Genomic DNA, 26,616 nt, shown 5'->3' with positions numbered 1-26,616 from the left:
AGTATGCCCACCGCTGTCACTTCAGCCCTTACCTGAATTTATTTCTCTTTATATAACTTATCACTACCTGATATGTTTATTACCTATCTCTTTTCCTTAGAAGACTCTCGAAGGCAAGTGTCTTCTAGGACATGGAATAGTGTAGAGTAGGTCCTCTACTCTGAATGAATGACTGACTGAGTGAATGAGTTCTGTTAACTCTCACGAGCCTCATTGTGCTCATATGCAACGATGGAATAATAATGCTTACTTAAAGGATTGTTGGAGTCAAATAAGTTAATGCTTGTCAAACCCAGTGTCTAGTACATCATAGTAGATGCTCAGTAAATGAAAATCCATGCCCTCTTTCATACATTATTTTTATGGCTGTCCAGTTAATAGCTTTAGTGGTGTCCTGATTCCCATTTGACTTAGATAGGAAGGACATACCACATGTTAGTGATGAAGAAAAGTGGTTGTCACACATAATGCTATCTTAGCAGAATGCAATAATTATAGTGCTTATAATTAGAACCATGGAACCACTGAGCTATAGGTAACCCTCACTTAGTAAAATAGGTATCTTTTAGAGAAGTCTTGTCAAAAGGCAAATTTTGAATTAAGTGAATCCTATATTTCTGTTATAAAACGGGAATCACATTTTTGTTAGGAAAACATGGTCTCAAAATAAGATGAAATCATAATCTGAAGTGCTACCACCCTATATATACTTGATTCTGGAAATGTTTGCTTTGTATCTCCAACAATGCAGTAATTTTGGCTAGGGAGAAATAGCTTGTATTTACTACTAAGGACTGAGTTGTTCCATTTCTGTTTAGGAATAGAAGCACCCATCAATCAGTTAGAAGATTTTTGCCTAATTGTTGCTTCTTATCAGATTTAGGGACTATTAGCATGTCATTAGTATTGTAAGGTAACTGGTACTTAATAAATTTTAGCTTACTTTTTTACTAATCTTGGTGACCAAATTGGGGACAAGATTATGACTGTGTCCCCCAAATATTTTTAAAGAGTACCATTACCAAAAAGTGAATTTGGAACAATTAATTTTTAAATTTCAAAATTCTAGTAAGTGAGGGTTCTTTCTTGTTGGACATGGGAGCATTATATGTATACTGTTTCTATAATATTCACAAATTATACAATATACATCGGTTTCCTCATTTTCTTCCACTGAACCAGTCATTTAGCAGGCTGATGTTTCACAAGTGAAACTGGCATTAATCCAGAGAGGATAGAAAGGGCTCTCACAAAGAAGGCTGAATGGCTGGAAGAGCCATTATGTTATGTTATTTCTTGAAGTTCTATTGAAACTTGATGGTAAGTGTGTTACTTCTGGGCAATGAGTACTCTATTCCTATGTTCTGTACTCCAGCTACTTGTAATAGAAGACAGTGAATGCTCTTGGAAAGCAAGGAAGCAAACAAGAAATCATGTAACAAACTTCCAACCTTTGTGAATGAATAACCCCCATCCTCACCAGCAACCAGAAAAAGCAAATAGAAAGTAAGGCATAAAAGAAATGAAGGGCTCTATTGTTGTTGCAGAAATCAGTAAGGGACAGGAGTGTTCAGAGTCCCAGGTAGGCTGGTATTAGAGTATTCCTCCTTTTTGATAGATGATCAGTTCCTCTGGACCTCTGCTTTCTTGGTCTAGGATAGGAGGTAAACATCCAGGATTCAAACATTACCATTCCTAGTCTTAGCAAATATCTAGGAAAAGGTAGAGAAGGCTGAACAAAACCATATATTTGACCGTATGATGGATAGACAGCACAGTTGAAAGAACATAACCATTGGAATCTGATGTACTGGGCACTGAATTTTTGCTCTGCTACTTATTAATTGTATATGCTTGTATAAGGTACTCAACCTCTCTAAATACACTTCCTTATCTGCAAAATGAAAGTATATCTATTAAGGGTGGCTCATGCCTATAATCCCAGGACTTTGGGAGGCCGAGGCAGGTGGATCACAAGGTCAGGAGATCGAGACCATCCTGGCTAACATAGTGAAACCCCGTCTCTACTAAAAATAAAAAAAAAATTAGCCGGGCGTGGTGGTGGGCGCCTGTAGTCCCAACTACTCAGGAGGCTGAGGCAGGAGAATAGCATGAACCCCAGAGGTGGAGCTTACAGTGAGCCGAGATCGTGCCACTGCACTCCAGCCTGGGTGACAGAGCGAGATTCTGTCTCAGAAAAAAAAAAAAAAAAAGTATATCTACTTGAGATTGCTGTTGTGAAAATTAAAAACAGAATGTATACAAAGCTCTTAGTATATAGTGCCTGGCACTTAGAGGTGCTCAATTGGTGGCAACCCATTATTAGTAATAAGTATACATTGTCTTTCCAAAAATATTTGCTATAGAAAAATTATTGTATTTGATTTGATTTTTTTTTTATTGTTGCAAATTGATATCTGGCCTAGAGGCCCTGCTAAAGGTGTTGAAATTTTTAACCATTGCAATAGGAGATCTAGGAAAACTAGCAAATTTTGGGGGGATGATAAACAAAACCACCACCTTCTACTTAGTGACATAGTTACTCTATAGGAGAAAGGTGAACCTTATAATTAGTTTTTGGAGGAATGTGTGTGTCAAGGTTTTAATCATAGCGTGGTCTCTGTTAGTTGCATGTATTAATACTTATTCTGAATGTGAAGAGACCAGGGATCTTAGAAGTAGGGTACTCATGATGAATGTATTTTTCTTTTAAATAAATCTTTTTCTTCCTATCTCCCCAGCTGCTCAGATAAAGAATTTGATGAGCCAGCTAGGAACTAAGCAGGACTCAAGCAAGCTACAGGAAAATCTGTGAGTAACTTCCTGACAAGGTTGGGTTTTGTGAGGGCCATTTGAGGACACAGCATCCTTGCTGCACGGCAGCTTAGGTTTCACGTCTGGGAAGTCAGAATGAGAGGCGGTGGGTCATGAGATAATAGTCGGATCTAAAAGAGGGGCAACAAAGTATATTAATGGATTGTGATTTCCACTGCCTTTCAAAGTCCTTGAACTCTGGTTCTTTCTTCTCTTGGGCAGTTTAGCAGAACAATTTAAGGAAGTAGAAAAGGGAATTTGTACCGCTATTAAACTATATTCTGCTCACAACTCTGCCTAAATGAGCTTCCTCGTTGGCGTAGGACTCCGCATGATCTAGTCTAACTGGATTTCCAACTACAGTCAGCCTTCCATATCCGTAGGTTCTGCACCTGTGGGTTCAACCAACCACAGATAGAAAATATTCAGAAAAAAGGTCTCTACTGAAGATGTACAGACTTTTTTCCTTGTCATTACTGAAACAATATAGTATAGCAATTATTTACCTCGTATTTACATTGTATTGTGTCCAGAGGTGGTTCCTTCTGGTGGGTGCTTGGTCTTGCTGACTTCAACAATGAAGCCGCAGACCTTCGCAGTGAGTGTTACAGCTCTTAAAGGTGGTGTGGACCCAAAGACTGAGCAGCAGCAAGATTTATTGTAAAAAGCAAAACACAGCTTCCACAAGATGGAAGGGGATCTGAGCAGGTTGCTGCTGCTGGCTGGTGTGGCCAGCTTTTATTCCCTTATTTGTTCCCACCCATGTCCTGCTGATTGGTCCATTTTACAGAGTGCTGATTGGTCCATTGTACAGAGTGCTGATTGGTCCATTTTGCAGAGGACTAATTGGTCCATTTTACAAACCTCTAGCTAGCCACAGAGAGCTGATTGGTGCATTTTACAGTCCTAGCTGCAGAGTGCTGATTGGTGCATTTTACAGTCCTCTTGTAAGACAGAAAATTTCTCAGAGTTCCCACAATCCAGAAGTCCAACTGGCTTCACCTCTCAGTATTAGGTAGTGTAATCTAGAGATAATTTAAAGTATATGGAAGGGGGTGCCAGGTGTAGTGGCTCACGCCTGTAATCCCAGCACTTTGGGAGGCTGAGGGAGGTCAGGAGTTCAAGACCAGCCTGGCCAACATGATGAAACCCCGTTTCTACTAATAATACAAAAATCAGCTGCTCGTGGTGGCAGGCACCTGTAATCCCAGCTACTCAGGAGGCTGAGGCAGGAAAATAGCTTGAACCCAGGAGGCGGAGGTTGCAGTGAGCCGAGATTGCACCATTGCACTCCAGCCTGGGCAACAAGAGTGAAACTCTGTCTCAAAAAAATAAAAAATAAAGTATACAGGCCGGGTGTGGTGGCTCATACCTGTAATCCTAGCACTCTGGGAGGCCGAGGTGGGCAGATCAACCAAGGTTGGGAGTTCAAGACCAGCCTGACCAACATGGTGAAACCCCATCTCTACTAAAAATACAAAAATTAGCTTGGCATGGTGGCACACGCCTGTAATCCCAGCTACTCAGGAGGCTGAGGTAGGAGAATCACTTGAACCTGGGAGGCAGAGGTTGCAGTGAGCTGATATCATGCCATTGCACTCCCAGCCTGGGTGACAAGAGTGAAACTCCGTCTCAAATAAATAAATAAATAAATAAAGTATATGGAAGGGTATAGGTTCTATGCAAATGTTTTGCAATTTTATATCAAGGATTTGGCGGGAGGAGGCCCTGGAACCTGTCCCCCATGGATACTGAGGGACTACTGCATATATATTATTAGCAAAATGTAATCAGAATGGCCCAAGGGGAGCCTGAGGGAGAGAATAGTAGACTGATAGTAGGGACTCCTGATTCTTTTTATCACATCCTCTTCTGCACCATTTCTGCTTTTAGTGCTGTTCTTCATCTTTAAAATGTACTGAGCAAGCTGGGAGCAGTGACTCACACCTGTAATCCCAGCACTTTGGGAGGCCGAGGCGCGTGGATCACGAGGTCAGGTGATCGAGACCATCCTGGCTAACATGGTGAAACCCCATCTCTACTAAAAATACAAAAAATTAGCCGGGCATGGTGGCACGTGCCTGTAGTCCCAGCTACTTGGGAGGCTAAGGCAGGGGAATCGCTTGAACCTGCTAAGATCACGTCACTACACTCCAGCCTGGGTGACAGAGCAAGACTCTGTCTCAAAAAAAATATATACAAAAATTAGCTGGGTGTGGTGGTACGCACCTGTAGTCACAGCTGCTTAGGAGGCTGAGGCAGGAGAATTGCTTGAACCCGGGAGGCAGAGGTTGGAGTGAGCCAAGATCGTGCCACCGCCCTCCAGCCTGGCGACAGAGCAAGACTCCGTCTCAAAAAAAAAATATATATATATATATATATATATAAAATAATATATAATATATAAATGTATAAATATAAAATATGTATCTGTGTATATATCTATATATGTATGTATCTATATATGTATGTACATATATATGTGTGTATATATATATCGAGCATTATTTTTTGTTTCCTACCCTAGACAATGTGAGGTGAGAGAATGACTATTATTTGTGAGCTTTTTCCAGGGAAATGTGAAATATCTCTGGGTATTTTAGCACTACCTGGGATATTCAAGCCACTGATTGAGTCCCTCTTGCTTTTGACTCCTTTTTTTTAAATCCTAGAGGCCCATTTGCAGTACAGAAAAAACATTAATAATTAGTAGTGTGGTGTGTTAGCCCATTTGGGCTACTATAACAAAACACCATAAACTGAGTAGTTTAGAAACAACAACTTTGTTTCTCATAGTTCTGGAGGCTGGGAAATCCAATGTCAAGGTGCTGGCAGATACAGTCAGGTGAGAGCCCACCTTTTCATAGGTGGTGCCTTCCTCTTGTGTCCTCACTTGGTGGAAGAGGCAAGGCAGCTCTTTGGGGCCTTTTTCGTAAGGACACCAATTCTGTTCATGGGGGCACCACTCATGATCTAATCACCCTCCAAAGGACCCCATCTCCTAATATTATCACCTTGGGAATTAGGATTTCAACATATGAATTTTGCAGGGACACTAACATTCAGATCATAGCATGTGGTTTCACTGTTGTCCCAGAAAGCCTTTGTAGAAATGGCTGGATACTAGAGGAAACCACAAATGAAAGGAGTACTTTTTGTATTTCTACTACTTTCAGTTCCACTTAATATATTACATATTCTTTCCTCTTCAATTCCTCTTCCTCCTTACTCCTTTTGTATTTTTAACAGGTAGGGCTTCTTTGTTTTGGAGGGAAGAGCCAGAAAGTTAGGTATAAAGAGTAGGTAGGAAGCCAAGGATAAGGCTAGAAAAGAGCCAGCTTTTTAAAGCAAGACCATGGGATTAGATCTTTGGAGGTTGTTCCCTAGGGTAGGTAGGAAGCTATGCTTTTAATACACATTTCATCTAACTGTCTGTGCCTAGATTCTAGCCAGCGGACTATGGCAGTAATAAGAGAGTTCAGTATGTTTAAACTACTTGATGTAGGTGTGGGCGGCAATTATTCTTTTTATATTTTTTATGAGAACTGCTGATAGCTTTTCTTCTCTTCCCAAAGAGTTAAAATTCCTAATCTGTGCTTTCTTCAGCAGGTTATTAAAGCAGGTTGTTTCTGCTCAGTGAAGGTACCTTGAAGTGGGTTTGCCTGGGTAATATTTCTGGAATTTTGTTGTGAACCTGGGCATCTAGGGACTCATTTCTTCAAATGGCCCTTCATTCCCTACATTATGAGACACTTTGAGAACAAAGTGGTTCTGAGTATAACCCTCTCAAGAAGTGACAACATCCTGAAACATATCTTTTCTCTCTCAGGCAACAGTTACAACACTCTACAAATCAGCTCGCCAAGGAAACAAATGAATTGCTGAAAGAATTAGGGTCCTTGCCCCTTCCCTTATCTACTTCAGAACAGGTTGGTATTTTCTGTTTTGTTTATTAATAGGAAAGGACTTTGTGTTAGTAGAAAGGCAGTATGTAGAAAAAAAAAAAAAAATAAGTTGGCCTTTGGTGCTAGATTGATAGATGTCCTCTGCACCTTAGTTTCTTATCCATAAAGTGGGGGATATGTGACTGTTGGGGCAATAGAAAGAATGTATGCACCATATGTGGCAAAGTGCCTGCGTTTAGTAGGTAATCAATATGTGGTGGCTGCTGCTATTATTAATAACATATTATTAATATATTAATAAAATAGAGTTAACTGAAGAGGAATCGCAACGTTTACATCTCTTTGGGGTTGGGCTAGCAGTTTTATGTTTGTAGGCTTGCTCCTTTCTCCTAGTTTTTTTTTTTTTTTAATTATTATTTTTATGTTGTTGTTGTTTTAGAAACAGGGTCTCCCTCTGTCACCCAGGCTAGAGCACAGTGGTGCAATCATAGCTCACTGCAGCCTCCCACTTCTGGGCTCAAGCAATCCCGTCCCCTCAGCCTCCTGAGTAGCTGTGACTACAGGCATGTGGCAATGTGCCACCACACCCAGCTAATTTTAACAATATTTTTGTACAGACAGCATCTTTGTTTCCCAGGGTAACTTGTGGTTTCAAGCAATCCTCCCGCCTCTGCCTCCCAAAGTGTTGGGATTACAGGCGTGAGCCACCATGCCCAGCCTTCCTAGTTTGTTTTGTATCCATTATCTATAAATTTTAATGAAACATCTTTCTTTCATGTTTTGCAGTTACCTTCAGGTTCTGTCATGAGTTATTCACAGGTCTCACTCAGGTTAAGGAACTGCTCAGGGAAAAAGGGTTCTCTTTTCAAGTCATTTTCTTCAGTGGCCATTTAAATCCTTTAGAAACACACAGTTTTTACTGAGATTCATTGTTCCCTTAATATGCCACATTCCTGAAGTCAGATGTGTCCCTTCTTCATCATGGCTTGACTTGTCATTCATGATGTTCCTCAGGTCTCCAGTAAAAAAAAACTTTCTGCGTCTACCTTCCTATTATGATTCTGTTTTGCTTTTAGCTTCTGTACCATTTGTGGTGGCACTTAATTTTTATTGCTTTTTTAGTTTTATTTTATTTTTGAGATAGGGTATTACTGTGTCACCCGGGCTGAGTGCAGTGGCAATCGTAGCTCACTGCAACCTTGAACTCCTGGGCTCAAGGGTTCCTCCCACCTCAGCCTCCTGAGTAGCTGGAACCACAAGTGTGCACCACCACACCTAGCTGAATTTTTAAATTTTTTGTAGAGATGGGGTCTTGCTATGTTTTCCAGGCTAGTCTCAAACTCCTGGGCTCAAGTGATCCTCCTGCCTTGGCCTTCCAAAGTACTGGGATTACAGACATGAGCCACTGTGCTTGGCCTTTATATTGCTTTTTATTACTGAACTTTTAAAATGATAATGCCCTATATCTGATGGCTCTGAAGACAAAGCCTTTCAACTTCCCTGTCCTGGGTTGTTTTTCAAAGTATGGGTTGTGGGTAGTGGAACATGAAGTCATTTTAGTGTATTAAGATGAGCATTTAAAAAAACTTAAATGGAGTAGAAGTATCAGAGTCTATACTATGTACTAATGGTAAATATTGTTATATGAGACTTTTGTTTCATACATACATATGTGTATGTATGTATGGATCATGATGTCAAATTCTTTTTTTTCTTTTGAGACGGAGTCTTGCTCTGTTGCCCAGGCTGGAGTGCAGTAGCACAATCTTGGCTTACTGCAACCTTCGCCTCCCAGGTTCAAGTGATTCTCCTGCCTCAGCTTCCCAAGTAGCTGGGATTGCAGGCACCCACCACCACGCCTGGCTAATTTTTGTATTTTTAATAGAGACAGGGTTTTGCCATGTTGGTCAGGCTGATTTCGAACTCCTGACCTCAGGTGATCGGCCCAGCTAGGCCTCCCAAAGTGCTGGGATTACAGGCGTGAGCCACCATGCCTGGCCCATGATGTCAAATTCTTATTGTAAATCTCTGTAAAAAAAAAATTGAAAATCACTAATTTAACCTAATAAATTGTTCCATGTAGCATATCTGGAGTTTTGGCCCCAACTTGCAGAAAAGAGAGGAGGACAAGATGCTTTGTCATCCTGCTACAAAGTAGTTACCCTTTGGTTGTCTATATATGTTATTCTAATTGTTACTCATGCTGATGTTTCAATTATGGGCCATTTCTCCCTTGCCATCCGATATCTCCAAACTGCTGCCAGGTTACCCATTTCTTCCTCCTAACCATGCACTTAGGGAATACACACTTGTAGATAGTTTTCATAGTAACAAAAAAGGAATCGAAGGGTCTAATGCAGAGTAGTAGAAGTATTTAAGAGTAAAGTAGTAGCCTAAGCAAAATATAAATAGAAAATCAAATAAGCTACCAAAACAAAATTCATCAAATGTCTTCCAAAACCAAATAGAAGTTATTTTTGGATTATGCATGCTGTTGTTCCTTTCCATTATCTTGGATCGTTAAGAACATGAAATAGATCTACAGACATACTCTCTTGGTGAAATATAATTCCTTGATTCCCCTCTTGTTACACTCAGTATCCTTTTGTTTTTCTTCTCTTTTCTCATCTAATTAATCTTAATCCCATCACCCATCTTTTCACTACTGTTTTATACATCAAACCATACTCCTACTTTCAGTTTTTTTCCATACTTATATACTTTCATCAGTGATCGAGTTACCCAGTCCCGTGGCTTTTTAGGTTTTTTTGTTTGTTTGAGACAGGATTTCACTCAGTTATCTGGGCTGAGGCGCAGTGGAGTGGCACAGTCATGGCTCACTGTATCACTGTAGCCTCAACCTCCCAGGCTCAAGTGATCCTCCCACCTTAGCTTCCCGAGTAGCTAGGACCACAGGCATGTGCCACCACACCCAGCTGCTTTTTAAATGTTTTATAGAGACAGGGTCTTGCTATATTGCCCAGGCTGGTCTCAAACTCCTGGGCTCAAGCAATCCTCCCTCCTTGTCCTCCGGAAGTGCTGGAATTATAGGCATGAACTACCACACCTGGCCCTTTGTAGAGTTTTGTTTTTTTTTTTTTTTTTTTTTGGAGATGGAGTTTTACTCTTGTTGCCCAGGCTGGAGTGCAAATGGCGCAATCTCAGCTCACCACAACCTCCACCTCCCGGGTTCAAGTGATTCTCCTGCCTCAGCCTCCCAAGTAGCTGGGATTATAGGCATGCGCCCCCATGCCCAGCTAATTTTGTATTTTTAGTAGAGATGGGGTTTCTCCACGTTGGTCAGGCTGGTCTCGAACTCCCGACCTCAGGTGATCTGCCCGCCTTGGCCTCCCAAAGTGCTGGGATTACAGGCATGAGACACTGCACCTGGCCATAAAGAGTTTTTATTCACTTTTTTTTTTGAGACACAGTTTCACTGTGTCACCCAGGCTGGAGTGCGGTGGCGTGATCTTGGCTCACTGAAACCTCTGCCTCCCATGTTAGAGCGATTCTCCTGACTCAGACTCCCAAGTAGCAGGGACTAGAGGTGCACACTACTACGCTAATTTTTGTATTATTAGTAGAGACAGGGTTTCGCCATGTTGGCCAGGTTGGTCTTGAACTGCTGACCTCAAGTGATCTGCCTGCCTCGGCCTTCCAAAGTTCTGGGATTACAGGCGTGAGCTACCGTGCCTGGCCTGTTCACTTTTTTTCTGTTTCCTTTGATCCTCTTGCCGATCCCATCTGCCTTGAAACTTTCCTCTTGCCATGACTGTCTTTCATTCTGTCCCCCAACTCTGGAGATCCCCAAGTTGAGTCGGCCTCCTTCCTGGACTCCATATCCTCCTAAGAGTGGGCATGCCCCAAGGTTGTGCCATTGATCCTCGAATTATTTCACTCTATGCTTTCTCCTTAGCAGTCACCTGCTTTTATGACCTCCCTTTCAACTTTGTGATCATGACCTCCAGATCTTTTTCCAATCTAACCCTTTCACCTCTGAGTGCTTGGCCCATATCTTCAATTCATGTTCTGACATCTCCTCTTGAAATAAACTACCTTCATATAAAACTTGTCTTATACTGAGTTTCTCATGTTTCACCCAAACCCCTTAACTAAGTTCATTGACAATATTTAACATCACAGAAAAGTTTGTGCCTTTTGACTTAATATTCTCAGTCATGCTAATTAGCCCTAAGGGAAAAAAAAAATTCTGAAGGTAAACACACACACACACACACACACACACACACACACACACACACACACTCTCTCTCTCTCTCTCTCTCTCTCTCTCTCTCTCTCTCTCTCTCTCTCTCTCTCTCTATACTCTGGAGCCAAATTTCCTGAATTTAAATCCATCTTTGTCACTTACTGTGTGATCCTGGGCAAATTACATAGCTTCTGTGGTGCTTTGGTTTTCTGAAGTGTAAAGTTGGGACTATAATAATGCCTAATTTATAGGTCATTGTATAGATAAATGAATTATTATGTAAAGCACTTACAGTAGTACTGGTACAATGTAAGCACTATATAAATACTAGCTATTACATTGGAGCTCACTTTAACTTTATACTATTTAATAACTGTGAAAAATCTAGAAGGAATATTTACATAAAATATAGGTCAACTTGATGGAATATATGAAAGCGATTAAAGATCATTGCCAGGCACAGTGGTTCACACCTGTAATCCCAGCACTTTGGGAGGCTAATGCGGGTGGATTGCTTGAGTACAGGAGTTTGAGACCCAGCCTGGGCAACATCTCTACAAAAATTAGCTGGGCATGGTGGCTCATGCCTGTAATCCCAGCACTTTGGGAGGCCGAGGCGGGCAGATCACCTGAGGTCAGGAGTTCGAGACCAGCCTGACCAACATGGCAAAACCCCATCTCTACTAAAAATACAAAAATTAGGTGGGCGTGGTAGTGGGCACCTATAATCCCAACTACTCAGGAGACTGAGGCAGGAGAATCGCTGGAACCCAGGAGGCAGAGTTTGCAGTGAGCTAAGATTGTGCCATTGCACTCCAGCCTGGGTGACAGAGCGAGACTCCATCTCAAAAAAAAAAAAAAAAAAAAAAAATTAGCCAGGCATCGTGGTACACATCTGTAGTCCCAGCTAGTCAGGTGGCTGAGGTGAGAGGATCATTTGAGTCTGGAAGGTCGAGGCTGCAGTGAGCTGAGATCACATCACTGCACCCCAGCTTGGGTGACAGAGCAAGACCCTGTCTCAAAAACAAACAAACAAAACATAATTGTAAAGTGTATGGTAACATGGAAAATGTTTATGGTGTACTTAAAAGTTATGATAATATTTTGCATGGTGAGGTTAGGGAATGATATCCTCCCTGTTATTGTTATAATTTTGTTTATGCAAAAATAAAAATCTCAGAAGAAAAAGGTTGCTCATCTAAATTTGCTTTTAATATTACCATCACTCGGCCGGGCGCGGTGGCTCAAGCCTGTAATCCCAGCACTGTGGGAGGCCGAGATGGGCGGATCACGAGGTCAGGAGATCGAGACCATCCTGGCTAACACGGTGAAACCCCGTCTCTACTAAAAAAAAAAAATACAAAAAACTAGCCGGGCGCGGTGGCGGGCGCCTGTAGTCCCAGCTACTCAGGAGGCTGAGGCAGGAGAATGGCGTGAACCCGGGAGGCGGAGCTTGCAGTGAGCTGAGATCCGGCCACTGCACTCCAGCCTGGGCGGCAGAGCGAGACTCCATCTCAAAAAAAAAAAAAAAAAAAAAAAAGTAATATTACCATCACTCTTCCAGGTTTGAAATTTCAGTTGTTCTTGACATTATCTCTCTTTCCCCACCACCAGTCAAAATGTTTCTTAAATTTGTTTCTTTATGATTTTATTACTGATACTGTGTCCTCCTAACCTTCAACCTAGACTATTGAATTAGTGATCTGTTTGACTTGTTTCTTTTTTCCATTCCACCTTTTACACCATCACAGACTAATTTTTTTAAGTTACTATTTTGTACCCATGATGTTTCTTGCTCAAAAATCTTCATTGCTCTTTGTTCTTTAGAGGTTGAACCCCAAACTTATTAGCTTGGCTTTTTTTTTTTTTTTTTTCCCTGAGAGGGAGCCTGGGTCTTTCACTCAGTCTGGAGTACAGTGACGCGATCTCAGCTCACTGCAACCTCCACCTTCCAGGTTTAAGCAGTTCTCCTGCCTCAACCTCCCACGTGGCTGGGACTACAGGTGTGCACCACCACGCCCGGCTAATTTTTTGTATTTTCAGTAGAGACACAGTTTCACCATGTTACACAGACGGTCTCCATCTCCTGATCTCATGATCTACCCACCTCAGCCTCCCAATAGCTTGGCGTTTTGTTTCGTTTTTTGAGACCGAGTTTCGCACATGTTGCCCAGGCTGGAGTGCAATGGTGCGATCTCAGCTCACTGCAACCTCCACCTCCTGGTTCAAGCAATTCTCCTGCCTCAGCCTCCCAAGTAGCTGGGATGACAGGTGCCTGCCACCATGTCCAGGTAATTTTTTCTATTTTTAGTAGAGATGGGGTTTCACCATGTTGGCCAGGATGGTCTTGAACTCCTGCCCTCAAGTGATCCACCCACCTTGGCCTCCCAGAGTGCTGGGATTACAGGCGCGAGCTACTGTGCCTGGCCTAGCTTGGCATTTAAAACCTGCTACGGTTGGCCCCTTTCTTACCTTTCCAATTTTGTATTTTAGCTACTCTCATTACTAAACCTGTAGTTCCAACCAAACGGTCTGCCTAGAGATCCTCTTCAAGTTCTGCCACCATGCCTTTGCTCACACTATTCTCTTGCTTGGATTTGCCTTACCCCTTCTTTCTGCTGATTCATTCCTTCCTCTTACTTCACTGTCCACCTTCTCTTGAGGCCTTTCTTGACCACTTGAGTTCTTACTGAGTGTTCCTGCCTCTGAACTCCTGTAGTAGTAATTGGATATAGCAGTTATTTATAAATGACTTTGTTACATGTCTGTCTATATCCTTTATTTACAAATAGATAGTAAGCTGTTTGACGTCAGGGGTGAGTTTTCACTTCTGTGTTCTTAGAATAGGACAGTGCTGTCAGTATATGGTGTATGTGTGTGTGTTTTGTTTTGGTTTGGTTTTTTTGAAACAGGGTTTCACTCTGTTGCTCAGGCTGGAGTACCTGGCATGATTTCAGCTCACTGCAGCCTCAACCTTCCAGGCTCCGAAGATCCTCCTGCCCCAGCCTTCTGAGTAGCTGATGTGTACCACCACAACTGGCTATTTTTTTTTATTTTTTGTAGAGATAGGATTTTGTCATGTTGCTCAGGCTGGTCTTGAACTCCTAGGCTCAAGTGATCCTCCTGCCTTAGCCTCCCAAAATACTAGGACTACAGGTATAAGCCACTGTACCCAATCTCAGCATATGTTTTTTGAGACACAGAAGTAACAAGTTTAGTAGAGGTAGTCTGTAGATAAACAAAGTACTTATCAAGTCTCAAAGATTTTAAACCTCACTAAAAGCCTGTGAAATCCTTCTATAGTTTACGGGGAAGCTGTGAATTCATTATAGATGGATAGGGTTTTAACATTTTAGCTAAAACCCATCTCTATTTGGGTTCAATTGTAGTCCAGAGGTATTTATTCTCTTTTATATTCTCCAGGGCACCAAAATTCTGAATTGCAGTTCTTTGGAGATTACTTTAGAAGTTAAATACGGGCTGGGCACAGTGACTCACACCTGTAATCCCGGCACTTTGAGAGGCCAGGGCAGGCAGATCACCTGAGGTCAGGAGTTCTACAATAGCCTGGCCACCATGGCAAAATCCCATCTGTACTAAAAATACAATAAAAAAATTAGCCGGGCATGGTGGCGGACACCTGTAATCCCAGCTCCTCAGGAGGCTGAGGCACAAGAATCGCTTGAACACAGGCGGCAGAGGTTGGCAGTGAGCTGAGATCACGCCACTGCACTCCAGCCTGGGCGACAGAGCGAGACTCCGTCTCAATAAAAAGGAAAGAAAGAAAAAAAAGAAGAAGTTAAATGCAACCCAGTTCCCAGGTTTGTCAGAATGAAAGAAGAAAAATTCTGACTTGGTCTATAAGTATTAACGAGGGACTTGAGCTAGCAAAGAGCACATTTATTAATTTAAAGAAGAGACTATTTCATAATAATGTTCCTAGTTGGAAATCTTTAAGGGGTATAATTTTGCTTTTAAGGTAAATTAAAACCAAATGATTCTGGGTTAATATGAAATCTCAAGTTCTTGCTTGATTTCCTTAGCGCCAGCAGAGACTTCAGAAGGAACGCCTCATGAATGACTTCTCTGCAGCCTTAAACAATTTCCAGGCTGTGCAGAGAAGGGTATCCGAAAAGGAAAAGGAGAGTATTGCCAGAGCAAGAGCTGGATCTCGTCTTTCTGTAAGTTGATTCCCAAAAGACCTTTGCAATATCAGAATGTTCTTTCCCAAGTTTGTGGTTTTTTTTTCTTTTTCTCTTAGACCAATAAACATATAAGTTAACTGCTGTGAAAATGGCAGGTTGGTGTAACCTACGTAAAAAATATGTATGCATGTGATCAAAGCCTAGACAGGAATCTGAATGAGGGTTAAGAGAGATAGGAGGAAGAACTATGTCTAATTTTCTTTTTTATTTTGATATGTTGGTTTTAACGTTAAAAACTTGAAAATAAAAATAATGAATCTGTGTCCTGGAATATAATGGGCCAGTTTATTTGGACTAGCCCTCTGTTTTTGAAAAGGATGATCAAATACTGGATTTTAAAAATCCAGCTTCTCAAAAGTATCAAAGATTTATGAAAATATTAAGATAAAGCCTGAGAGGTCAGCAGAACACTGAAACTGCTTTTGCATTGAGTGTCTTTACTGAAGGCAAACTTGAACTTCAGTTTTGATATCCTCATGGCATGAGGAGGATAAAAGTCAAAGCCAAAGGTCCACGCAAGATAGAGAATATAAAAGAAGGTACAACTCAAATTGAACTGGGCCATAAGAGACTATATCCTTAGAATATTAAGTCAAAAGTAAGCTCTCCTATCCCCCAGCAGATTGCAAAAAGATTGCATTAGACTGAACTGAGCAGATGGAGGAAGAGGGCATGAGGGAGGAGAAATCCAGACAAGATTACCACAAAGTAACCTTCTTCAGGCAGATTTTCTGCTCAAATTCATCCTACCTGAATGGTTCAGTGGTCCTGGACTGGTACAGTCACCTATGTGCAGGGTAGAAGCAAACACAAATTCCTCCTGTAGAAAGACGCCTCTATCCTAGCCCTGAAATAATATTCTCAAATAATTTTTCTAGGGCAGTAAGTACCAGTCACTAAAAATAACCATGTGTGCAAAGAAACAAATTACTCTGAACAAGAATTAGTAGAAACAACAGTGAAGTGAAATATACCTATGAAGACTTTGTATATTAGAATTATAAGACAACTATACTTACTGTGTTTAGAGACATAAAAAGCTGAAAACCTCTGCAGGAAACTACACAAAGCTTTGAAAAAGTGTCAGAAGAATGTCTAAAATGGAAAGATATAATACAGAAATTTAGAAACTTAGTGGATGGGTGGTTTAACTAGAAAATTGGTTAGAAGATATTATCCAGCATGTAGCATAGGGGGTTAAGAGGTTAAATATGGAAGAAAGATTATGAGAAATGGAGAATGGAGAGAAAAGATCTAGTGTAGTTTTAACTGGAGTTATAGAATGAGAATAGGGCAAATATAGAACAGAGGTGATATCTGAAGAAATAATTACTGATAATATTCCAGAACTGATTAAAAACACTAGCCTACAGTTTCAAGAAGACTAACAAATCCCAAGCAGGATAAATAAAATCTCCAATGTAGATACATCAAAGACAAACTTCAAACCAGAGACGAAGAGAAAAGTCACAAAGATAGCTGGAGAAACATTAGAATACCTTCAGAGATACAACAGTTAGATTGACAGTTGACTTCTCAACAACAGTGGAAGCCAGTAGAGTGCTATCTTGAATGTTGATGAAGGACAATAACTGCCAACCTAGGATTCTAAATCCCGTGAAAATATATGTCAAGAATGAGGGCTAATTAAAGACATTGTCAATCAAAAGAGAGTTTTCTATCAGCACCTTATTGAAGGAAATTCTAAAGAATGTATTTCAGGTGGAAGGAAAGTGATCTCAGATGGAAAGTCTGAAAAGCAGAAAGAAATGAACAAAAAAAGTGGTAAATATGTGAAAAGACAAGTCACAGACAGGAAGAAGACATTGCTGTATGTTTAATAGCAAAGGACTAGCATTTAGAAGATATAAAGAATTTGGCCAGGCGTGGTGGCTCACGCCTGTAATCCTAGCACTTTGGGAGGCCGAGGCGGGCAGATCACGAGGTCAGGAGTTCAAGACCAGCCTGGCCAACATGGTGAAACCCTGTCTCTACTAAAAATACAAAATTATCTGGGCGTGGTGGTGCATGCCTGTAATCCCAGCTACTCTGGAGGCTGAGGCAGGAGAATCGCTTGAACCCGGGAGACAGAGGTTGCAGTGAGCTGAGATTGTGCCACTGCGCTCCAGCCTGGGGGACAGAACAAGACTGCATCTCAAAAAAACAAAAAACAAAAAACAGAATTCCCATGAATCAATATGAAAAAGAAAGATACAACTCAATAGAACAAAAGTTATCAAACTTTTGATCTCAGGAACCCATTACACTATTAAAAATCATTAAATTCTCTGGCCGGGCGCAGTGGCTCACACCTGTAATCTGGCAGTTTGGGAGGCCGAGGCGGGTGGATCACCTGAGGTCAGGGGTTCGAGACCAGCCTGGCCAACATGGTGAACCCCTGCCTCTACTAAAAAATACAAAATTAGCTGGACGTGGTGGCCAATGCCTGTAATCCCAGCTACTCGGGAGGCTGAGGCAGGAGAATCGCTTGAACCCGGGAGGCGGAGATTGCCGTGAGCTGAGACCACGCCGCTGCACTCCAGCCTGGGCAACAGAGTGAGATTCCATCTCAAAAAAAGAGAATGAGTGCTGAGAGAAGAGTGAAGCCCTTTATAAAACCATCAGATATTGTGAGAACTCACTCACTATCACGAGAACAACATGGGGAAAACTGTCCCCATGCTTCAGTTTTCTCCATCTGGTCTCACCCTTGACCATTGACCATCTCACCTTGGATTATTACAATTCAAGGTGAGATTTGGGTGGGGACACAGAGCCAAACCATATCAGACCCCAAAGAAATTTTGTTTATATGAGTCATATCTATTGATGTATACTGTATTAGAAATTAAAACTGATAAAAATTTTAGATGTTTATTCATTTACAAATAATACACTTATTATGTATTAACATGAATATAAATTAGATTTTTTTATGCACATGGGGAAAGAAGGAATTAGATTTTTAATTAAAAACAAATTGTTTTTCCAAGAAAAAAATTAGTGGGCATAGTAGCATTGTTTTCATTTGAGCAAATTTCTTTTTTTTAATGTCTGACTTACCAGAAGGCAGCTAGATATTCATAGCTGCTTTTGTTTTTAAACCTCCATACTAAAGATGTAAGTGATTTATATACCACCATTATAGTATTAGAATATTCTGAATTTGACTATTTACTTATTTTTACCAGTGAATGTTATACTTTCATATATTCTCATGTTACTAATTATTACGCTTTTCATTCAGCTTGAAGAACTCCCTTTAGCATTTCTTATGAGGCAGGTCTAGTGGTGATGAACTGTCTCAGCTTTTTTCGTCTAGGATTATATCTGCTTCTATATTCAGTCTATTGTGATAGGTTGTTCTGGTTGAAGTATCTGAAGAATATACAAGCTGGCAGAAATATACAATTGAAAAAGGAATATTTTTATAACCTTTTCAGATCATTTTTGATACTCTTCTTTGATACTACATCAAAACTTGACAAAAGTTAGTTGTATTGTAGAATCTAAAACCATTATACTGACTTCATGCTCTGTTACATTAACATCTGTTGGTCTATGTTATACTTTGATTGGATCTTTTATCCAGGCATGATTTTTATAGCATCATGCATTTATCATTTGGATAGTATTGGTTCCCTGAGTTAGGCAGCTCTTCCAAATATCGATACATTTCATTTTACAATATTAAAAAAAAATACACATTTCCATCAGTTTCTCCAGAAAAGTCTTTAAATATTCGGAAACTCTTACAGTGGTAGATACAAGTCTTCCAAAATTCTATTTTTATTTTTACTTGAAAGCTACATTTTTATCATTGGCAACAAACACCCTCTGTTGTTTTCCTTGAAGTGACAGGCTCATGTTATTTTCAACAAGTTGTCTGCCAAATACCCATCTGAAAAGTTTATATGTTTACATTTATAAAAGTTTTAAAGCGTTTAAATAAGTTTTTAGTAAGTTCTTATAAAACTACATTGAATAAGTAAAAATGGTATTCCCTAAAAAAAGTGGCTAGTTCAGCCTGCAGTTCCATTACACAAGTGCTTTTCCTAGAGACAAACATTGTATTTCTTTATGCAGCAGAAGTACTTTATGTGCACTTCCATTTCACAATATAGAATAGTAGAAAGATGTGTATTGAGGGGTCAAGGTTTAATTAATAATTTGTATGGCTTCGAGGACACATTGACTTTTAAAATACTGTGTGTGGTGATGAAGAATACAATAATACTAGGCAATTCAGTGCCACTGCCTTGAGCCATTTTATCTACGTGTAGTAGGCCATTTTCACACTGCTGTAAAGATACTACCTGAGACTGGATACTTTGTAAATAAAAGAGGTTTAATTGACTCACAGTTCTGCACGGCTGGATAGGCCTCAGGAATCTTACAACCATGGTAGAAAGCCAAGGGGAAGCAAGGCATGTCTTACATGGTGGCAGGAGAGAGAGAAGGAGAGTGCAGGGGAAATACCAGACACTTAACAAACAACCGGATCTCATGAGAACTCCCTCACTATCATGTGAACAGCATGGGAGAACCACCCCCATGATCCAGTCACTTCCCACCAGGTCCCTCCCTCTGCACGGATTACAATTTGAGACAAGATTTGGATGGGGACATAGAGCCAAACCACATTACTACCATTGCCTTTTTTTAATTTTTAATTTTTGTGGGCACATGGTAGGTGTATATATTTATGAGGTACATGAGATACTTTCATACAGTCATGTATAATAATTACACCATGATAAATGGGGTATCTGTCCCGTCAAGCATTTATCCTTTATGCTACAGACAATTAAATTATACTCTTTTAGTTATTTTTGAATATAGAATTAATTATTATTGACTATAGTCACCCTGTTGTGCTATCAAATACTAGGTCTTATTCATTCTTCCTATTTTTTGTGCCCATTAACCATCCCCACTTCCCCGCCACCAGTCCCCCACCATTGCTTTTGCTCCATCCTGTTGATATTTACACTCATGGAGCAAATAAACACATTAGTATTATTTTGAGTAATGGTCAAATGAAAAGGTACTCAGCTTCTTTAGTAATGGTGAAATTACAGATTAAAATAACAATGAAATACTATTTCATGCCCACAAGGAGGGCAGAAGTTTAAAATTCTGTGAACACTGGGAGTTGTCGTTATGGATATGATGCAACGGGAACTTTTTTATCTGGCCAGTGGTATAAATTAGAACAACTATTTTGGAAAACATTTTGGCTGTTTTTGGCTGTATCTTCAGAACACATGCAGACCTTGTGATCCAGCAATTCTACCCTAGAAAAACCTGTATGTGTTATACCAGGATGTATGTACAAGAATGTGCATAGCAGCATTGTTTGTAGTAGTCAAAAATTGGAAACATCCAGATGTCTGTCAACAGTTGAATGGATAAATTGTGATATGTTCATACACTGTAATATCATACAGCAAAGAAAATGATTGAACCACAGTTACATTCAGTATCAGAGATGGATCTGGTATAATCTGAAATGATTCAAAAAAAGCACTAAAGAATATAAACAGTATAATTCCATTTATGTAAAGTTCAAAAACAGGCAAAATGATATTGAATAAGGATATATCTCACTATTCTTAAAATGCAAGAAGATGATTTTCACAAAGTCAGGATAATAGATACTTTAAAAGGGAGGGATGGAGTTGTGATTGGAGAAGGGCACATGGGTGGGCTTTTAGGACTCTGGCAGTGTTATTTCTTGATCTGGGGAAAAGGTAAAGTAAAAAGAAAAAAAAAAAAAACCCAAAAACCCACAGTGTTCCTGTGAGTGGATAGAAATTTGAAATTCTCTTCATTTTGCTTGTCCTGTATTGCTATTATAAAAGGGGTAAGCTTTTTAAAAATGAAAATACGTTGATTTTTACCATTTTTGCTTTGTTTTATTTTAATTTTATTTATTTATTTTTTCTGAGAGGGAGTCTCGCTCTGTCGCTCAGGCTGGAGTGCGGTGGCATGATCTTGGCTCACTGCAATGTCTGCCTTCTAGGTTCAAGCAGTTCTCCTGCCTTAGCCTCCTGAGTAGCTGGGATTACAGGCACCTGCCACCATGCCTGGCTAATTTTTGTATTTTAGTAGAGATGGGGTTTCACCATGTTGGCCAGGCTGGTCACAAACTCCTGACCTCAAAGTGATCTGCCCACCTCGGCCCCCCAAAGTGCTGGGGTTGGGATTACAGGTGTGAGCTACCACATCTGGCCTGTTTTTAAAGTATAAAAGTAATACATTCATTAGACTGATTTTTTAATAATAATGATATTTATTCTTATAGCTTGATTAGAAAGCATACTTTTTCCTCATCAAACAGTAACACCTGAAAGACTTGATTGCTAGTCTTTCACCAAATGCCAAAAATCCTGGTAAATTCCCTTTTAAAGTAACATTATGTGCTTGCCTAACTTTCTTAATTCAATAGTATTAGATAAATTACCATTGGAAAGACTATTTTTCAAAAAATGTTATTATGTGCCAAAGAGGAGACAATGATAAATCAGAGTTATTGTAAGAATTAAACAAAATAATGTACAGAATAATAAGTTCTCAATAAATTCTGTTAAGTCAAAATCTGCCACGATTTGAAGCAGCCTTGAAAATAAAGGTTAGTGGGCTGGGCACTGTGGCTCATGCCTGTAATCCCAACACTTTGGGAGGCTGAGGTGGGCAGATCATGAGGTCAGGAGTTTGAGACCAGCCTGGTCAATATGGCGAAACCCCGTCTCTACTAAAAATACAAAAATTGCCAGGCATGGGGGCATGCACCTGTAGTCCCAGCTACTCAGAAGGCTGAGGCAGAAGAATCACTTGAAGCCAGGAGGCAGAGGTTGCAGTGAGCCAAGATCACACCACTGCACTCCAGTCTGGGTGACAGAGTAAGATTCCGTCTCAAAAAAAGAAAAGAAAAGAAAGGTTAGTTTATGTGTGTTTATGCCAAATCCCATGTCTTCAGAGTTTAATATATATTGATGGTAGATTGATTAGCAACTTTCTCAAAGATCTCATATACTCTTTTTGTTTTCTTTTTTTTTTTTTTTTGAGACAGAGTCTTGTTCTGTTGTCCAGGCTGGAGTGCAGTGGTGCAGTCTCAGCTCACTGCAACCTCTGCCTCCCGGATTCAATTTTCCTACCTCAGCCTCCTGAGTAGCTGGGACTACAGGTGCCCGCCACCACGCCCGGCTAATTTTTTTGGTATTTTTAGTAGAGATGGGGTTTCACCATGTTGGTCAGGCTGGTCTTGAACTCCTGACCTTGTGATCTGCCCGCCTCGGCCTCCCAAAGTGCTGGGATTACAGGCGTGAGCCACTGCGCCTGGCCAGATCTCATATACTCTAGACCACACATCAGTAAAAATCAAAAAACCTTAGGAGAAAAAAAGGTAACACCATTTACATTAGACTGATTTTTGAGGTGAGTCTGCTTTAGTGCCTAATATGCTATGTCCATTTAAAAAATTTTTATATGTTCTGAAATTTTGTTTTCTTGCAACTTTTCAACTTCTCTTAATCTACCTCCCCCCAAATTTTAAAATATTTTGTTGTTATTTTTATTGTTAGCCCTCTCTCCTACCCTTATTATTCTCTACCCCGTTCAGTATGGTTTCCGTTCAGGACTCAAACTGGAATGCAGATTTTCTTCAACCACTTTACACCCACTTCTTAGTTGAGACAGATTGCCAGAGTCCTATGTAATCTTACAGATTCTGTGGGTGTCAAAGGATATTGCTTCTTTATACTATGCTAAGGAAGCCCTTGTTTTGTGTGTCTGTGACGTGTTTCTGGATGACAGCAGCAATAATGCCATCTACTTTCTAGGCAGAAGAGAGGCAAAGAGAGGAGCAGCTGGTCTCATTTGACAGGTAATAGAATTATTATACAACATGCTGGATAGTTGAAATGGGACTCTTATCTTGTTATATTTCTTTTAATTGTAAAAATCAATGAAAAAAAATAGAGGACAAAAATAAGGGGGTACCTGGGGTAGATAACATAATCCACAGAATAAAATTAAAAAGTCAAAACCATGGGCTTTTCCAAGTTTTTTGAGTTATGGAAGGAATAATTTCAAGATGAATAAAAAATTCCAAGAAACCATTGATGTCTGTGTGTTAAGCAGAGAGCTTGACTCCCTAGAAATAAGTATGAACCTACATGTCTACAGATTAGGAGGTCTAAGTCATCTTACCTCTAATTCAGATTTAAACCTATCAGAGTTCTTGGGTCTCTGTTTACTCATTTATAAAATGGAAGCAACTCATCCTTCTAGGAGTATTAAGAGGGAAACCAGACAATTTGCTTCTGAATGATGTTCTTAACTTCTCCAGAGTAATCCCATAGAGGTGTATTTGTGGTATTAGTACAGAACTTGATATGTTTTAGCATAGATACACATCCATTCCTCCCCACAACACTATGAGCACCTCAAAGGCCTGGGGACTCTGTCTTACTTAGTTTTGTATCTGTAGCATGTAGAGGACGTTAGTTAAACATTGTAGAGGTGAAGTATGATTTATGATACTGTTGGGGAAATGTATAAAAATGGAATTTCAAAGTCTTTTATATCTAGTATAATAAGTAATATGTTTTCCTTTTAAATGCTTGAAAATAAAGAGGCGGTGGGTCATGGTGGCTCAAGCCTATAATCCCAGCGCTTTGGGAGGCTGAGGCGGGTGGATCACCTGAGGTTCAAGGAGTTCAAGACCAGCCTAGCCAACGTGGCAAAACCCCATCTCTACTAAAAATACAAAAATTAGCTGGGCGTAGAGGAAGGCGCCTATAATCCCAGCTGCTCTTGAGGCTGAGGCAGGAGAATCGCTTGAACCCAGGGGCCGGAGTGAAGTGAGCGCCACTTCACTCCGGCCTGGACGAAAAAGCGAAACTCCATCTCAAAAAAAAAAAAAAAAAAAGAGGGCAGGCATGGTAGCTCAAGCCTGTAATCACAGCATTTTGGTAGGTTGAGAGAGGAGGATAGCTTGAGGCCAGGAGTTTGAGACCACCCTGGGCAACAAAGCAAGACCCCTGTTTCTAAAAAAAATAAAAAGAAAAAAAGTTATAACATTTCACTAGCTTTCTGTTAAGAAGGTTTTTTTATGGTTTTTTTTTTAAATAGAGATGAGATTTGTGCTATATTAGCCAGGTTGGTCTTGAACTCCTGGCCTCAAGCAGTCCTCCTGCCTCAGCCTTCCAAAGTGCTAGGATTATGGGCATAAGCCTCCATGCCTGGCCTGTTAAGAGGTATTTAACCCAAAGCATAACCTCAAGGAAGTTTCTGAAAACCAGGAGATGTGATTCTGTTGAACTAACTGGCAAAGCACTGATAGGTCACTTAGCTTGCTCTTCTCCACCCACTTGGTACTGAAGGTACCAATGCAGCTTGCACTTTGAGAGTGCTCTGGAAGATGATGGGGCAACATAATTCAATGAGTTCAAATCTCTGGCTACTTTCCTTGTCTGGCAAGCCCCAGTGAGATTACAGAGCATACCCCTAAATGGAAGCAGTCAGGAGTCCCATCCCTCATAATTCTGCTACATGTCAGCTTTGTCCATGGAAGCTGAGTCTTTGTTTTCCTGGTATAATCAGTTCTTTGCTTCCGGATATGAAGAATGTGGCCCTCCAGTACTTTATTGATAGCAGAGGAGTGGAGCCCTGGTAATGTCTTTGCATAGGTTCTGCTGGCAGTAGAGATGCTGGCAGTAGAGATGTCTTGTAATGCCTTTGAGAGGAGAAATCACCTAGTGTGCTTGTCTGCCTGCAGCCATGAGGAGTGGAACCAGATGCAGAGCCAGGAGGATGAGGTGGCCATCACTGAGCAGGATTTGGAACTTATTAAAGAAAGAGAGACGGCAATTCGGCAGCTGGAGGTGAGAGCCAGGTCATGTTTTTTGTTTGACTCAGTGTATCTGCAGGTATCTGGACTCGTTAGTTCACTTTAATTCTCTTAGTGATTATGAAAAAGCATAAAATGTGTCATTGTGTGATTTGTATTTTTTCTGTCTCTGTGTAATCATGGTGGGTTTCAACTACTGTTTTTTTGTTTTGTTTTGTTTTGTTTTGTTTTCTTGGACGGAATTTCGCTCGTCGCCCAGGCTGGAGTGCAATGGTGCAATCTTGGCTCACCGCAACCTCTGCCTCCTGAGTTCAAGCGATTCTCCTGCCTCAGCCTCCTGAGTAGCTGGGATTACAGGCATGTGCCACCACGCCCAGCTAATTTTGTATTTTTAGTAGAGATGGGGTTTCTCCAGGTTGGTCAGGCTGGTCTCGAACTCCCGACCTCAGATGATCCACCCACATCGGCCTCCCAAAGTGCTGGGATTACAGGCGTGAGCCACTGCACCCGGCATGAACTACTGTTATAACGGTATTGGCTTTGGTGCCCAGGAGTACTCAAATCCTTTCTTCAATCACCACGTCTTATATGGATCACCACATCTTATTTCTCCTGGAGAGATGTACATGGAGAACAGAACAAGGCAGACAGATATTTTATTGCTCATTAGAACTTTGACCTCAAATCTCAGTGCCAACCTCTGGTTTAGGCAGGACTCCATGGAGAGCCCCTTTGCTTAGTCTGAAGAGCCCAGAATAAAGGCAGGCCAAAAGTCTTGCTCCATTTTTATGTATCCTAAAGTCTAATCCCAAGTTGTAAATCTTATCCCTTCAGTGGGTCAGAGAAATAGGAACAGTTTTTGAGGTGGAGGTTGAGGGAGAAGTCTGTAGGCCTTTCTTACCTAACTGAGCTTTCAACTTTAATTTTGCACAGTGACTAATAAAAATATCCTTTTTTTTTTTCCAAACTGAGTCTCGCTCTGTCGCCCAGGCAGGAGTGCAGTGGCGCTATCTCAGCTCACTGCAGCCTCCCCCTCCTGGGTTCAAGCGATTCTCCTGCCTCAGCCTTCTGAATAGCTGAGACTACAAGTACGCGCCACCACACCCAGCTAGTTTTTGTATTTTTAGTAGAGACAGGGTTTTGCCGTGTTGACCAGGCTGGTCTTGAACTTCTGACCTCAAGTGATCTGCCTGCTTCAGCCTCCCAAAGTGCTGGGATTACTGGCATGAACCACTGTGCCCAGCTAAAATATCCTTAACCCTGAGTTTTCTCCAGTTTAGTTTTCTCTGAAGGTAGAAGGCTGCCATTGCTGGGATTGGGGGAGGAGAAAAGGAGAGAGGGAAATTTTGAGCAGTAGTTCTGAATGGTGACTGCATGTGAGGATCACCTGGAGAAGATTTTTTTTTAATGCCCAGCTCTCATCTAGCACTAATTATTTGATGGAATAATGTGAAATTCCTGTTTATTATATGTTAAACATGGGCAAATATCCATTATTTTATATGGTTCAAACTAATAAATCATAATTTCTGGGCATGAGGCCCTGGGCATGGGTGTTTTTTTAAAAAGTTCCCCCAGGTGATTATAATGTGCAGCCAGGGTTGAGACCCACTGTCCTAGAGGCCA

At 40.7% G+C, this 26,616-nt stretch overlaps 1 protein-coding gene and 1 long non-coding RNA gene across 3 annotated transcripts in view; one reads left to right on the top strand and one right to left on the bottom strand.

Moving 5' to 3' along the window:
- Positions 1–26,616, top strand: part of LOC105494547 (syntaxin 12) — a 51,823-nt gene that overhangs the window by 14,133 nt on the left and 11,074 nt on the right. The window contains exons 2-6 of the mRNA XM_011763060.3: positions 2,742–2,811; positions 6,644–6,743; positions 14,973–15,110; positions 22,979–23,022; positions 24,919–25,024. Of these exons, the coding sequence (XP_011761362.1) occupies positions 2,742–2,811; positions 6,644–6,743; positions 14,973–15,110; positions 22,979–23,022; positions 24,919–25,024 (458 nt within the window). The remainder of the gene's footprint in view (positions 1–2,741; positions 2,812–6,643; positions 6,744–14,972; positions 15,111–22,978; positions 23,023–24,918; positions 25,025–26,616) is intronic.
- On the bottom strand, positions 1,517–16,705 carry LOC139363536 (uncharacterized). Of its 2 annotated transcripts, XR_011624156.1 has the most exons (4): positions 16,634–16,705; positions 16,154–16,229; positions 3,079–3,206; positions 1,517–1,652 (listed from the first exon to the last, which is right to left on the bottom strand). It is a non-coding gene; the product is annotated as an uncharacterized lncRNA (long non-coding RNA). The 2 variants fall into 2 exon arrangements; XR_011624157.1 differs by lacking the exon at positions 3,079–3,206 and having other exon boundaries at positions 1,524–1,652.

Source organism: Macaca nemestrina, chromosome 1 (genome assembly GCF_043159975.1).
Source record: "Macaca nemestrina isolate mMacNem1 chromosome 1, mMacNem.hap1, whole genome shotgun sequence".
NCBI lineage: Eukaryota > Metazoa > Chordata > Mammalia > Primates > Cercopithecidae > Macaca > Macaca nemestrina.
Note: the sequence above shows the minus strand (reverse complement) of the source record. Positions and strands in the feature narration are given on the sequence as shown.